Genomic DNA, 16357 nt, shown 5'->3' on the forward strand with positions numbered 1-16357 from the left:
CCCAAAAAAAGCAATATTTTTTTCTTTTCAACACATAAGCAAAAGTAAACCTACAGGAAGTAATAACATTCTGAGAGTTTTCACAGTAACGTCAGCCTCAGTTATGAGCTGTGCAACACGGGCCAGAAGGCTGTTCAGTCACGTACTAGGTTGAATTACTTAAAGCCCACAACGAATATTCAGCCCTCTTCACACTGAAGGCCCCTCTGCTATTCCCCATTCACTCACCCGTGTGCGTCCTGATGTGTCCTTGGAGCAGCCACGGTCTGGAGAAAGCTTTCCCGCATATTTTGCAAACACAAGGCAACGTGTGAGTCCTGATGTGCATTTTGAGAGCTCCCAGGCTCACGTACTCTTTCTCGCAGTATTTACAACTGAAGGATTTCCTCGTTTGGACGTCGCAGTGCAGCTGTTTATGCTTGAGCAGTCCAGAGTACGTGGAGTAGGACTTGCTGCACAAGCCGCATTGGAATTTCTCTGCCTCGACTCCGTGATGGTCTGTCAGTTTGGGCAGCATCTGCTCGTCTTCATCGCTCCTCGGACTTTCAGAGCCGCTGTGGTCTTTAGAGGAGGCGTCGGAGAGCGATGAAGGGTATCCAGAGATGGGGGAGAGGTCACTGGGGAGCGGAGACAGCGGCAAGCTGCTGGTAGTCCACACTGTGATAGGGCTGTACGCTGCCGGGCTCAGGATCTCCGGCTGGGGGATGACAGGCAAGGGGAGGCCCCTGTAGATGTGCGGCGTGATGAACACTGCAAAATAAAGAAAGTAGAATGAATGATCAGGTCTCGCCTGGCATCGCTTGAGGAGTGAGGAGCACAGATTAAAAAAAAAAAAAAGTGGGCAGATAAGTTTGAAAACTTTTGTTAAGTTAAAAAAAGAAAGAAAAAGAAAACGCGACTGCTTGTCAGAAACATTAAAACAAGTTGTTAAAGTCAGACAGGTTGGAAACGTTACCTGTTGGGCTGTCCAGCTCACTATAATTTGGCTTCTTTGCGGAGTTTATGTGTTTCTTGACCAGAAAGGAGCGTGGCATCTTGGAAAACAAGTGGACAACTTTTTGCCCAACTTTTTTGTCGTGGAAAATTCAGCGGAGAGTTTACTGTGAGAAGACGGAAATCCTTATTGCTTAAGTCCAGTGGAGTGTCATGGTGCGGCGCTGCGCTCTTGGAAACAGTGCAGCGAGTAGCTGTAAAGAGCTGTAAATACTCCCCATCAGGTGCATGGGAGGAGCCATCCACTTCTATTTACATACACTGGGACCTCAAACCAATTAAAAGTCGCTTTTACCACGGAGCTCAAAAAACGCTGTTGGCCTACAGGAGCGCATAACCCCCCCCTAGGGGCTGGGTTAGTGCCATGTTCTCCAGTTAGACAGGTGCTTTGTGCTAGACTGGTGTGTGCTGCAAGGATGCAAGTGTATCATACTGTTGTCAGTACAGTTAATATGTATGTATGTATGTATCTCAAAGATTAAAGTGCAAGGAAAATAAAATGATAAGAGAATAGTGCGGGTGAGGCAGACAGGGTTATTTATTTAAAATGCCATTGCTAATGTAATCACTGCACACAGTGTGCATGCTGCTGCTGATTGTTGTGCTACAAACCTCTGGGGACTGATTATCCTGTGGCATATTTCTTTATTTGAATTGGATACATCCCCACCAACACCAGCACTTCTAATCATGAACATTTCTTTATATATATATATATATATATATATATATATATATATATATGCGATATTCATGATATCGTGATATGCAATTATGTTGTCTAAATTGATAATGACGAGCACATACTGGCTTAAATGTCTCAGAAAATCTCAGGAATTGATAAGAATACTTCTTCTGGGAATACAATATCAACATATTGTCTTACTCTGTGCGCATGCACGTAAACAAAGACAGTGTATAGCTGAAAATATGTATTTATTTATTTTCTCAGTAGTTTCATTTGAAACTGTTGTGTTCATTTGGACAAAATGCTTATTTATTTGTCAAGTATTTAATTTACACAGGAGTATAGAAAGGAGTATGTATTTAGTGAATAACCAGAAAACATACCATATCATGATATATATCGTTATCGAGATATGAAATGACCTACATCGGAATGGAAGATTTTGGCCATATTGGCCATTTATACAATCTCTTGAACAGACAAATCTGTGGCTTCATGATAAAACCAACAACTGGACCGGCCTACATGCTGCCGTCCACATTGTCATTCTGTGGCTTTGCCGGAGGACGGCCCTTCCTAATGCAGTTGTGTGTGGAGAAAGCCACACATTTCCTCGCCAATAATGCAATAAGGCAGCAGTCCTCCTTGAAATGTAAATTTTAGAGTAGTTCCCTCTCAAGGTCAGACATGATGCTCTAATCAAATTTATCCCTGCTGCTGCTGAACTGGACACGGAGAGGCAAACTTAGCAGTCTACGCCCCCTTGTGTTCAACTCGGTTCTTCTGACAGGGGCAGCAAGGGTTGAACATCTAAAGGTAACAAGGCAGGAGAAAACACAAAGGCAAAGGCTTAGTGATTTCAAAAAGCAGCTCCTGGAGCAGTTTGATTGGCTAGGTCAGCAGATATGAAAAGCACCTTATGTCTGGGGCAAGCCTTAAGTTAATTGTGAACCGCTTATCTTATCTGGAAAACATGATTGCAGATCATGAATAGTTTCCCTTTGTGTCCACTTGGATTTATAAAGGGAAGGGAAGGTTATCTGTCCATAATAACTCCCAGCTACTGTCACACATTCAGCAGGTATGGCAAGTAGGATGTGTGAGGAGTGGCGGTGTTTTGGTGGTGATCCAGCAGAAAACATCGTACACCGTAAGAGATAATGAATTGACATCAATATCACCCACCGACCAAACCGTCTCCATGAGAAGCAGACGGAGCACAGCCAGGAGGGAGAAAAAGAAAAAAGCCTTCCTGAAGTTTTCATGCTTCAGTTCTGTTCGCTGCATTCAGAGCATGTGGATGCTGCTCTGCTGACAGGCGTGAAGCGGGAGAGAAAGCACGGTGCGCTGACTCAAATCATATCACTATTTCTGAAAAGCAAAGGCTGTACTTTATGAACTTGAAAATTAATTAACCGAGTGGAAGCCGTGTATCCTTGGCCCTATGGGATAATGTAACACCAGCAAAAATGTGCTCAATTAAAACCTGAACATGATTTTGATTTCTGGTCAAGCACATGGAAAAGGATGCTTTTTCTTGAGCGGCAGCAGCAGCTTCTCAATGCAACATCCAGGTGTCTCTAACAGTTTAGACATCTTCATCTTCTTCTGTGTGGTTACATTTTCATTTAGATGAAGTTTTGTTAAATTTTGCATATCATCCATCATTCATGATCTTCTTTTAAAAAAACATCTCAAACAAACATTGTTAACTTCCCATTAAAGTGACGTGTGATGAACTGGACTGAGACGTATTTTTTTTCTTTGTTTTGTAATTGCCTTCCCATTCCTCATTATTTTCATTTAATGTAATCCTGTTTATCGTGCCTTGAGTTTCTAGGAGCGCCTTTGCTCAAGCTTTTAGCCCACACCGCTCCTGCACGGGCTTTTGTTTACTCTTAATCCACATATATCTGAGTATATGTAGACGACGCATAACTGCATCTGCGTATGTGTATGTGAATACCTTTGTGTACGTATTTATTTCATAATAGCTGTATTTTTGAGTGTGCAAAATTTAACATTGTATGTACAGACGGTCAGGTTGGTTAACGCCCTCCAGAATCTGATCTTTATTGTGTATAATTGCGCTCATGCGACCATTATGTTTATGGCCTGATGTTAGCTTTATACTTCTTCCAATTGCGTCCACGCTTCAAAAATCATGTGAAATAACCCAAACTGATCAGACTCTGGCAGATCATTTTAGATAATAAATCTATTTTCTAATAGACCTTCTGTACAATCTAACTTGTTTTTGCAACCAGAGGAGTCGCCCCCTGATGGCCATTAGTAAGAATGCAGGTTTGAGGCACTACTGCATTGGCTTCACTTTTCAGAAGCGGAGGATGCAGCCTGATACACACACCAGCAGACCCTGAGCAGCATATAAGAGACGTCTGACAAATTTCCCACTTGGTTAGGTTTACGAAAATATCATGGTTTGGGTTAAAGTCACCCTTTTTGGAAGAAGGCCTGATGGCAAGCAGGAAGCAGTATGGTCTGGAGCTGCAGTTTTTTTGTATTTTATTTAACAACCCCTTCAGAATAAGAGACTTGCACTGCGATCCAAATCACATACTTTTTCTTTTTCACTCTCAGTAAATACTGCGCTGAGACATGCTACTTCACCACAACATTTCACCTTGAACTTTGACCCTCTTGCTCATATATAAACTGTGCAGAGGATTGTGGGTCAGAATAGCCAGAAAAGCATGCTGGCTTACATACTGCAAAATGCAACCGGGTGCAGTAGGACATCCTGATGTTTTTGGCATACTGCGATCCACTACCCATACTGTCATACTATTTATTAAGTATGTCCCAATAAATAGTATTCCAAATATATAGATATTCTACTAAATCCGGTTGCATTTTACAGTGTGCAAGCCAGCATGCTTTCTTAGCTATTTTGACCCACAATCCTTTGCGCAGCAGATATATAAGCAAGAGGGTCAAAGTTGAAGGTGCAATGTTATGATGAAGCAGTAAGTCCCAATCGAATGCATACTGCTTGCAACAGTATGTACTTTGTAAGGGCATCTGCAGTATGGACTATAAGTCAAAAGACAAACTACGAACGCAGCTGAAAGATGCTTCTGGCATACTTAACAGTATGGTGGTAGTAAGGGTGTTGGTATGCACACTTGATGTGCATGTGGTTTCTGCACGTGCTCCTCAGTTTTCATTTAAGTCTATGACGTATTGCCCAGGTTGGTATGCGAGCATGAAACGTCAGAGGAGTCCGCTTGCATCATGTGGGGAAACAGACTTCTCAGCTGGCACGATGACAGCGATGAGGTGCACCTGGTCAACTCGCAGCTGCTCACGCGAGGGCCTCTGGGGAAATAGAACAACTACTACTGAGTGACTGCATATGTAGGCCCACATTGTGTGTGAGTGTGAGTGTTCATTGACAACACAAGCTGAGTCATTCATGAGTGTCTGACTGAGAAAATCCACAACTGCCATATTTAATTTTTTAAGTGCCATTTAGGTCAGGAAAAGTTGTAACATGAGTTCACACCACCTTTAATGTGGAATTGACTTTGAAGTATGGGCGTTGCGTTAAAACAAATATTATATATATATATCATTATTTTACGCAGATCTCATTCTGTAGGGAGGCAAACCTTGGTATGAATCCCGAGTGAATACATGCACACACACACACACACACACACACACTAGAGGACCGCAGTGCACGCAAACGTAATTGGCAGGAGAAAAAAAAGGGGAGAAAACGCTTTGTGAGATGTTTGTGCGTCTTGAGCTCAGAGTGTCCTGTGGGACAGAGCAGCAGCAGACGTAGCCTACCTAGAAACAGTGAAAAAAGTAGAGCCATGTAATATTTATGGATCCAGAGTTGTGCGGGTGCCTCGGGTAAACGAAGTCGATTGACGCGCGCGTTAAACCAGCCGCATGTGATTTCTCAGTCATTTTGGCAGCACGATGCGAGAGAGAGAGACAGACACGGAGCTGTGAAACTGGACCCGCTGCCAGAGATGTCGACGGAGAGGAATCCCTGAAACCGCGCCGCTGCCCAGGAAATATGGACAATTCTTGTTTTATGTGCGAGTGCGGGCTGTTTTTTTTTTTTTCCCTGTCGGTTTTTCGCACATCGCTACAGAGTAGGCTATAGTGGACCAGGATGCCGTGTGGGCGATGCTGCCACAAGGGATACATTGTGATTTCGCCGAGATGTTTTAGCAACCGTTGCATATATTAAAATAAGAAAAAGCCCGTCACATGAGGGATTGGAGTCCAAAGGGATCTAATAAGACATCACCACCTGTTACTAGAAAATCAGGTAAGCCTCACAGACCTTTTTTTTGGGCTTTTACATTTACAATGTCTCATAATACAGTGTACGACGAACGTAATTATTATGCCAAACACCCATGAAACGAATCATTAATCCTTTTACAATGTACTTTTTTAAAAGATGTAATCTGCCTCAATGCTGCGCACCACGATTTATGTACCAATCACCTATATGATCCGATGCATAATAAAGCATCCCGTCATCCTATCAGTACGTTGTGTGCGATGCACTGAGCCGAACACTTCACTTATAATGGGCCTCGTGATGAAACACCCTTTCATTATTGTATGATTTGCAGAGGGGATATGTGGGCTTGCAGAAACCTTCACATTGCCTCAGTGCAGGTACGAGCAGCACCCGCAGTTCCTCCAGCCAGTGCAGTGGCAGCAGACCTCTTTTCACCCACAGTGCTAATCAGCAGCGTTAAAGTAATCTCTCTGCACTGGATGCCAGCAATCGACAACAAACCTACTTTTTTTGTTTTTGTTTTTAGAGGCTATTTTATTTCTTAAACGCCACTATTCACAAATTGCTCAATCGCAGCTTCTTCTTCTTGGAAAGAGCACCAAGGCGACGTCCATCTGTGATAAACCTGAGGAGTATTTCAGCTCAGCCTGCTGGTTCAGTGTGTTTCATTAGCCTCGCAGAAAGCTCCTGAATCCTCCAGTGTTTCATGAAATGTATGTTTTTTCTTTAACTGTAAACTGGCGTGGCAGGGTGCACTGTAGACAGGCTTGCTTTTTCGCATCAAAGGCTACAGGGTGACAGGCAATCAGTGCAGTTTGTAGCTGGAAGCCCACTGAGATGGAGAAATCAGACCTCACATCAGTGGTTTCTGTGCACATACAAGCACGCTGAGCTGAGCAGAGCTGGTCCATTCGCTGGTCATAGGTCAGGAGCAATCTGTTTGATGCACTGGAGGTCTCGCTTACAGTCCTCGTTCACGCATCCCCTCCCCCCAATTTCTGCTTATGTCCTAAATCACAAAGCAGTTCTGTCAAGTGACACTAGCGGAAAATCAGGCCTGATTGAAATGGTGTCAGCCATGTCCGGTCAATATGTCAGGTGGGAGAGAGAGAGAGAGAGAGGGGGCCAAGGACAACTTGTTTGAGTCCCTCATACTGTGTCGCAGTCTGAATCTGCTGATAGTTTGGGGGGTGGGGGGGCACTGTCACAAAGTTTTACCCGACACAATCCCGATCTAAAGCACGCCGGCATCGATCATGATCTGGAAACAATGTCTACACTGCACAACAAAGAGTTCCTCCACACTTTATCTTCCCTACTTAAGCGATCAATAATCCGCTATTTCTCCTGCAGCTGAATCCCATCGGGTCGTTTAAGAATTCGGACCAGTGAAACGTCTCCAAACACACAAGTGGGATAGCTTGTCCCCAAGGCCTTACTGGAAGCAGCGGATGTACACAGTGACATCAATTTAGTATGTTAACAAATTCAAAATGTTGTTGCACTCCCCCAGCAGCTTGATGTGTAATATTCAAGGCTTACACTTCCAGGACTCGAAGGGAAGCATGCATTCATCTTTTTAATGTCATGTGGCTCTATTCACTGACCTATTTTGATCGTGAAAAGGAGCGCTGTGCTGAAAATGATGCATAAAAAAACTTGACAAGGCTGGCAGGAAAAAAAAAAAAAAGAAGGAAAAGTAGCAATGAGTTCCAGGGGACGTAAAAGAAACTAAAGCATGATGTTGCAGATTTTTGTGCATTTATAGAAAACAGTTCCTCAAAATAGAGCGAAGATGTTCCTGCAGCGATTGTTCCATCTAAAGGGCAGCTGAGAGCGCCTACAGTAAGTCACTGTGAGGCTGGACATCTTCATCACTATCTAGTCCCAGAGCCCCGCAGCAGAGAGGAGAATGCATCACACCTGATGTTTCTGTGGGGCTTTTTATAGCAACTGTTTGCTCGACCATCCATACAAACTGCTCCAGATGTTGAATTCACCAAAGAAGCCATATGTTTTTTTTTTTTTTTTTTTTTTTTTTTTTTTTTAATGGCAGTGTGATGTAGGAGCAGCACAAATAAAACAAACAGTATTTATCTCTCTCAGAGAGAGCAGAAAAGAAATACTAGGGTCTGTGCCACAAAGTCACTGCCTGTCATGCAACAAGAAAACCATTAGTCCGTCTTGTCGGAGACTGATGGCTAATGAAGCGAATGCACACCGAAGTCTCATGGCGGGGAAGACAGAAGACACAACTCTCATTTATATGCGCCTCATATACCAGCCCATCTGATTTAGAGGTTCAGGACTGCAACACAGACCAGCGCACTGAAAGCCACACGGAAGTGATAACTGCCCCAAGTTAAAGCAATAAGGGGTTGAGATTACACGTAACGATTTACGATACAAGCGTGTTGCTTCACATACAAGTGACAAAAACCCCTCAGAGATAACATCTGTACCTCCAACACTGGATTCCTTTTCATTGCTTCACGCTTTTCAACGTGTAAATAACCCAGCCTGGACAATTTTAGGTCACATTTGATTAACGTGGAGAGTCTTATTCGTTAAGCTCTGCTGCCTTGACAAGCTTCGCAGCTCCATTTACGTGTGCACTGTAAATTGTTTTATTGTGTTTTCTTGGAAAATTTGCAATTCATTCAACCTGTGAATGGTAAAATAACCCAGAGCAGCAATTAACCCACTTCACAGTTTGTGCTTACGAGAGCAAAAACAGACTGCATGGCTGTCACGGTTTCTTTTTACTTAACAGTTGCGAACGCTCCACAAGCAGTTTAGCATTTAGGGCTGAAACAAATAGTAGAGCAACAGAAATGTGAATCGCTAACTGTTTTGTTTCATTTAAAGGGACAGTTCACCCGAAAATAAAAAAAAATACATATTCACCCTCTCACATAGTGTTTTTAATCGATCTGTATTGTTTGGGTGTGACTGTTATTTGTTGGAGGTATCAGCCCGAGAGATGTCTTCCTTCTCTCTGTGACTATGTGGCACTCTGCTTGGTTACTCAAGATAATCCACAGATCTTGTGAGCAGTTAACCATTGAGTTTATCGCCATTATATTGAAAAGAAAAGATGGACATCTCTACGGCCAATAACTTCAGAACTGGGCAACTCGCACTGAAACAATCTAGATTGATAAATACCATGACAGGTAAGAGATAAATATGTAGTTTTGATTTTGGGGTGAACTGTCCCTTAAGTTATTGAATTCAAGCATGAATGCAATATGTTTTCTGATTCCGGCTTTCAAATGTGGGGATTCGCTGTTTTCTTTTTCTGTTTTATCTCACAGTAAGTTGATTACATTTGCTTTTTGATCTTTTGATTCAACAAAAAAAAAGACATTTTTAAGACGTCACTTTGGGGCTCTGGGAAAATGTGATAGCCATTTGTCTCTATTCTTTTATATTTCATGGACTAAATGATTCAACTGTTAATCAAAACAGGAAAGAACAGAATAATGAAAATAGTCATTAATTGCAGTCCTTCGTATATGTAGTCATATTAGAGGCAGTTGTCTGATTTATGTCAGATTGTGCCTCAGTAAATGACCTGAAGAGAATCGTGCAAATCTCCAGGAATGAAAGCAAACATACGATCGTCATTTGTTTCTAACTGATCTTTTTATCTCCAGTAAAGCTTACCACCATTTAAGGTCAACAGAATCTATCATTTATTTCCCTAAGACAGTCATTGGTTTCATGTCAGGCAGTTTGAATTCATAAATAATTTCCCCGAGCAATTGTGAGACAGTTCTATATTTCCTTCATTTAAATTTAGTAAATGAGCAGATGTGTCCCTCCACTGTGTTGCTGCATTTTGACGTAGTCCAGCCTTCAGCAATATGCTGAGTTTTTTAATCCTTTCATGTACTCCACACACAGCACGGTGCCATTTCCAGGCCCCCAGGTCTTCCCCTGCAAGGGAGCTCGGGCCTCGATAGTTGAAATAGAAAAATGGCTCTACATCTATACATATAGTATAATTAAAAGATTGAATTATGTTATTCAGTGTAGTATGAAGGTTGCTTGTTGAGCCTAATTAAGACCCTCATGTAAGATAACATGCTTGACTTGCCCAATCCATTTATCCACAGGCGTTGCACCATTATATCACATGTTAAAGAAAAATCTAATTACGCAGCCCATCAGTATCAAACATGCAGCAGGACCACTGTCTTCTAGCTATACAGTTTAATATCCTGCGTATGTTCTGCTCCCTGATATCAGTTCAGGAAATGATTCTCACTGATTTAAGATGGCACCCATCTGATATCTGGAGGCTCCCTGATGCCAAAAAGCATACATCATAGTCAGGAAGGTCAAGAGCTCAGTCTATAAACGTGTCCATCACTAATTTACTCCTCTGCCTATCATTCATCAGCATCTGGCCTGCAGAGCTCCACTGGCTGTTGCCGGGACTCAGGTGTTGACTTACGAGGAAATGACAGACTTCTTTTTTGTGACAAATGCTCCAAATGAATTGAAAGCACGATGAGATACTCTTTCTATCTTGTCAGAACGATCCATCTTGAGTTTAATCTGAAAGCAAAGAAGGAGAGGCAGCGCCTCTAGTGGCACACAAAACAGGCCCAGTTGAATGCGAGATTACATTACATTACATTACAGTCATTTAACAGACGCTTTCATCCAAAGCGACTTACAATAAGTGTATTCAACATCGGTTTTCAAGAGAACAACTAGTCACCAGAAGTCATAAGTGCATCTCCTTTTTTCAAACAAGCATCTAAGAGCATAAACCAAGGCCACAGTATAGTGCAGAAACAAAACAAATGTAATAAGTGCAACAAACTAGTATGAATACAATAAATGCTGAGTAAGTGCTAAGTGGAAGGCTCAGGGTAGGCCTTCTGGAAGAGGTGAGATGTGCTCTGTAAATACAGAACTGTTCAAACAGCTGCCTCTTTACGCGAGCCGTTCACTGTGGGAGACGCTTCAGTTTATTAATGTGTCAGGAGTTGGCAGGTGAAGAGGAACCTGCACACCACACAAGTTTACACAATATTCTTTACGCTAAAGTCAATCAGAACTGAAATGAATAGTCAACTGAACTGCAATAGTTTTGCTTATCGAAAGGAAAAAAATAATTTTTTTGGTTCCAGCTGCTTAAATGTGAGGGTTTTTCACTGTAAATGGAATATTCTTGGGTTTAGGTCTGCTACTCCAGACAAAACACCACATTTGAAGATCTCTCCCTGGCCACATTTGGTGGATTTCTTTTCATGCATTTTCTGGCATTTTTTGGACCAAACAATTAAAGGAGAAAATAACAGGCAAATGAATCAATAACGAAAATAATCATCATCATTTGAGGCCTATAATTGCCTGAAAGTCCCACAGAGATGTACCTTTTTTAAAGGCATAAATGGCAAAAGAATCCACCGGTTTCAGCTTCTGAAATATAAATATTAGCTTTTTTTATTCTATGATGGTAAATTGCATATATTTGAACTATTTTGTTGTATCGGTCAGACAAAACGAGCAATCTGTACATGGCACTGTGGGCTCTGGGATTATTTGATCAACATTTTTCATTGTTAACTGACATTTTATAGCCCAAACCCTCAACTGATTATTATAGAAAATCATCTGCAGATGAATCAATAATGAAAGCAATTGTTAGCTGCAGCCCTAAAACCAAGTGAGGAATAGAAAAAATGTACATTTTCTTTCTTTGCCTCTCTTTTTCTCTCTGAATAGGGCGTATTGTATAGAACATCCACTTCTATCTGTTCCAATTATACACCTACAGTACATAAAACAAACAGACAAAAACAAACCCACAAGACAAACACAAAGCTACAGCTCTCAAGTTTGAGACACAAATAAGCCTCCAAATGTCCATAACGTTCCTACAAGGCCCCGCAACAGTCCAGCAACACTCTTTTCACAATAAGTAACAATAGATAACAATGACAAGGAAACGCAATGAAAAAATGGTGTTGTCACACGAAGAGCAGAAACCAACTAAATCTGTAACCTTGAACGAAATCTGCCAAACAATTCTGCGTCTCCTCCAGATCAAAAAGACCTCATGAATACGAAAGAAATTTGGAGTTTAGCCTCTCCAGAGTGAATTTCTTGGATGGTAAAAATCCTGATAATTGATCAGGAAATAACTCAAATGTTGGGGGAGTGTGTTCCTCTCAAGATGACACAAAAATAAGTCAAAAATAGAGAATCATAATTCTTCATTGTGTGTTTTGTATGAAAAGATTGAAGATTGAAAAGATGCACCCTAGACACAGAAAGGGGATCATTAACAACAGAGGAGGCTGGAAGCTTGCAACATAAAAGTCATAATGTTTTCTGCCATAAAATGAGCAGATTCTGTGAAATGCTGTCAGTGTAACGCCGTTGATGTTGAGCATGACTCTTTTGGGACGCCATAACATTTGAGTTGCATGATATCTGCTATCATCGCTCGTCAAATTTAAAAAAAGCTGAACTCCCAAGCACCACATGTGTCGGGTCAAAGAACAAGTGAACGGCACAGTAAGTGAAACCCATCTCCGGTAATAAAACCGCATTCGCTGGAGCACTCTCCAGGCAGCTGCTTCTCCTGCGTTCACAAACGGCCGTTCATCATCCTGTAGGAGCCACAGCTGTCCTCGGGTCTAAGAGATGGAGATGTCACGTTGCAATCTCCACATCATCCAAGGCAATCTAACTCTGCTCCTCTCGCCATTGTGTCAGAGACAAAAGCGTTATTTGAAAAACATTGGTCTGTAAATTGGTAGGATAGAAAATATCTGATGACGTGGTTGTAAAAGGACTTGCGCTGACTCGACTTAAAAGGCACACAAAAGGTTCGGTTTATTTAATCTGTGGATTCTTGCAGAAAAAACAAAAGGGGGGGAGGGCCCCGGTGCCCGACAGGATGTACGGGAGGGCACCTGCTAAGACAAAGTGCCAGCCTCGGAGCCTGGCCGCAGACATTTTTCAGCTGACCAACGTGAAGACATTCATTTTAAAAGCAGGTTCACAAATGATGTCAGGATCTCTCTTACATCCATTACAGAGCTGGCTCGTCTCCGACAGCTCGATGAGGGGAGTGTAGCGCCAGGCTGAAAAAAAACTGTGATCTTGTGCTTCAGATTGTATTTCTAAAGTCAAGGAAACTTCAGTAATACATCTGTGAAACACGCATACGTTCACATTTATACAAAATCAATGTTATCAATTAAAAATACATGGAACGATTCCACATATATTAGGTCCAATGAATGCAGTCTATTGCATCTTTTTTCACCCATATGTATTGGTTTTAATGAAATACTAGAAATATCTCTCAGTATAACACAACAGCACGACAAAACTACAGCCTGCACAAGGATTATGAAGTTGAATCTCTCACACAAACTAAACTTAAAAACCTTCGTGAGGGGAGGATTCATAGAACTGTTCTAACAATAAGCAGAATACTGTGTGTACAGCATTAGATCCTCGTAAATGTGTTGACTTGAGTTAACTTATTTTTTATTACGAGCAATGTTTAGACCGTATAGAGCATGACTGGCAGTACAACATTCAAGACGGCCTTAATAATAACAGTAAATCACATAAAACCTCTAATGTAAGTTAAAGTACCAAAGGATACAAACTGAATACAGTAAAATACACAAAATTACTTATATTTACATAGAATTTAAGTTAAAAAACGTCAGCGACTTCAGCTGTTAGCGTACTAGCAAGCACACAGCAGACTTGACAATGAACCGTAGAAAACAACCAAGTCAATAAAAGACAAAAAATATACTGTTTTCATGAGGAACGGGTTACAGAGTGTTTTTCACAAATGTGTCTCGTTTGCGGTGTGCGAGCGTGTCAGTCGGTAAAAGTTGTACGTTGACCTCGAGCGCCACTTCACCAACGTTGTAGGAGCCATTAGTTATGTCTGTGTATTGTGTATATTGGGAGCCTACCTTAAGTTGACCACGGGTGGCAGTGTGGACTAGTGTGACAGGTAAATTGTTTATGGGGCACAGGTGCAACAGACAGGCTAACGATGCATGGGTGACTGGGAGATCGCACGTTTTTTACCGCTCGCAAGCCACACCAGAGAGACACCGGGAAGATAAGTCATCATCTGTAAACCGAAAACCTAATTAATTGGATACCTCACCCCAAAGTGAAAGAGCCTGGAATCTCTTTATTGAAGCGAGTAACAAACATGATCTTCTCCCGCACCCAGCCGAGTGGCTATTGCTGGAATTAGTCACGTCAACCGCAACCTTTTTAATGTGACTTTCCAGCTGATAACAGTCAACGAACAGAGAATGAAACCTAAACGAGCTGAAAACATCACTCAAAAGACAACAGTCTCTGTTTAACAACCTGACGAAGAAGGCCAAGGCAGCAACAGAGGCTTCGTTTCGTGGCGGAACACAAACAGCTATTCATAAATGGCGGGATCGCAACCGAGGCGATGCATGCGGTGGCTGAAAAAAACGTTTTCACCGTATGAACAACTCGGTGCTATAAATAGCTCCCGCCCACCAGCTCTGAGAGTAAAAAAGGTTGAAGACCCCCGCTGTAGAAAAACAATCAACTCTGCGGCTCAACTTAAAGCTGGCGTCGAGCCAACAATGCCAACTAACAAGGAGGGTTGCTCAAGGCTGCACTATTGGAGCGTGATAAACAGAGTCATTTGTGCTTGGCATACATAAATGGAAGAATATGAGTTAATTGCGTTCTGGCATTCGTGCACATGAAATCCACAGGTTTCTTAGGAGTGAGGCGTTTGAGGGGATCCTTCATCGTGTGCTGAAGAATGGAATTCACAGTTCTGAGTTTGCTTTTGAATCTCCTTTTTGTTGCACCAGGTGCTTATTTGGGGAACAAAGCTTTGAGTTGCTTCTGATTCAACATCCCACGTACATGCGGTCACATTATATTGACATCACATTCATCTGTGTTGCTGGCAACTGTAGATTACATCTATTCAGTCATAGTCAGAAGCATTCAATCAACAATATTCAGCTCTCTTTTCGAGCTTCATTTTAAGACCGTTTGTTTGTTTGCGTTGAACAGCCGCTCCTCACCTGCAAAGGGGTTTTAGTATCAGAATGATACTGTAACTACATCTTCCTCCTGTTACTGCAGCACGACTACCGATCAGGGACCGCTGAGAGTGAAACCTCACTACGCGGTAGCCTCATCCTGCTCTTCGACACCCACAGCCAGCCAGGAGAGGTGACGGCACTGCTCTCCAAGTCCGACAGCCATGATCCGGGGAGGCCCTCTGCTGCGGCTTAGATCAGGGATCAACTCACCGCTTGATGGCTAGATCTCACCGTACAAAGCACTGGGGGCCTTTCTACTGAGGTCAGTCTCCGACTCCCTCTGCGGCACAGGTTCTATAATTCAAGTGTGAGCCATTTTTATTCTGCACTCGTTTTGTTGAGTCAAGTGGCAATCGTGTCTGATTACAACTGAGTGGAACTGGTTTGTGTAAATGAGGCTCTCACATAACATTTTTTCAAGGCTGTATACTTGTGTATCTGCTGGTATACAGCAGGTACGATGATTTAAAAACGTATGTGGCATGTAATGGTTGTGCCGCTCTTTTCTTTAAAGCCACAATAGGTGTCAGGTTGTCGTACTTAAACTGTGGTATATTCTCCTGCAGTGGCCCAGTTTTACCTCTGACAAGGCATCAGATATAGCAACACAGTTCAATTCTGGGAGCGGTGGATTCAGTATTGAAACATTTATTAGGGTACCTGGGTTCTCACCTTTGCTAATGAATTATTCATCATCGCTTAATGGTCTCCGGTATTCTCCCGGGATTGCTCAATGGGGATTTTTTTTTTTAAGTCGAGTTAGAAAAGGCACATATCTCGGAGTTATATGTGAGAAAGGCAGAACTATAATGAAAATGGGGATCCTGCTAACAATGCCAGTTTAAATCGGCTGTACGTTTTTTTGCTGCAGCGAGTTGGTCGTGTCATTAAGCAATTCTCTCCACGGACTAACTCTATCTTGTTTTCTCACCGTTGCAGTATCCCTCACTGCGTAGTAGCACATGGATTTCAAGACTTCAAATGAAGAGGTTGGTAGGATTCAATCAATGTAATATTCTGACAGTAAATTGACTGATTATAGAAACAGCCGTGGCATTTTCAAAGGCCTGAAACAACATCGCTGAAAGCATGCGGCCAGACAGCACATAAATCTGTGGCCCTGTGCATATGCAGCCTCAGAGGCTCCCCCTCCCCTTTCAATCCATCCATTGTTACACCTGCACAAATAACGCAATCAACAAGTAAACACATACAGTACAATGAAACAGGCTTCTTAAAGAGAAAGTCCAATTAGCCGCTGCTCCGTACAATTGT

General features: G+C 42.2%; 2 protein-coding genes across 3 annotated transcripts in view; one reads left to right on the forward strand and one right to left on the reverse strand.

Annotated features, from left to right (window-relative positions):
• The window catches only part of snai2 (snail family zinc finger 2), a 2597-nt gene extending 1436 nt beyond the window's left edge, over positions 1–1161 (reverse strand). The window contains exons 1-2 of the mRNA XM_031865412.1: positions 956–1161; positions 229–750 (exon numbers count right to left, since the gene is read on the reverse strand). Coding sequence (XP_031721272.1) covers positions 229–750; positions 956–1034 — 601 coding nt within the window. The 5' untranslated portion in view covers positions 1035–1161. The remainder of the gene's footprint in view (positions 1–228; positions 751–955) is intronic.
• Positions 1162–5429: 4268 nt separating this feature from the next.
• The window catches only part of sntg1 (syntrophin, gamma 1), a 30685-nt gene continuing 19757 nt past the window's right edge, over positions 5430–16357 (forward strand). For both annotated transcript variants that reach the window (XM_031865280.1, XM_031865279.1), the window contains exons 1-3: positions 5430–5990; positions 15123–15344; positions 16022–16071. Coding sequence is in view for 1 of the 2 variants with exons in the window: in XM_031865279.1 (XP_031721139.1) it covers positions 16045–16071 (27 nt within the window). In the remaining variant the exon portion in view is untranslated. The remainder of the gene's footprint in view (positions 5991–15122; positions 15345–16021; positions 16072–16357) is intronic.

Source organism: Anarrhichthys ocellatus, unplaced genomic scaffold, assembly GCF_004355925.1.
Source record: "Anarrhichthys ocellatus isolate YVR2014 unplaced genomic scaffold, GSC_Weel_1.0 scaffold32, whole genome shotgun sequence".
Lineage (NCBI taxonomy): Eukaryota > Metazoa > Chordata > Actinopteri > Perciformes > Anarhichadidae > Anarrhichthys > Anarrhichthys ocellatus.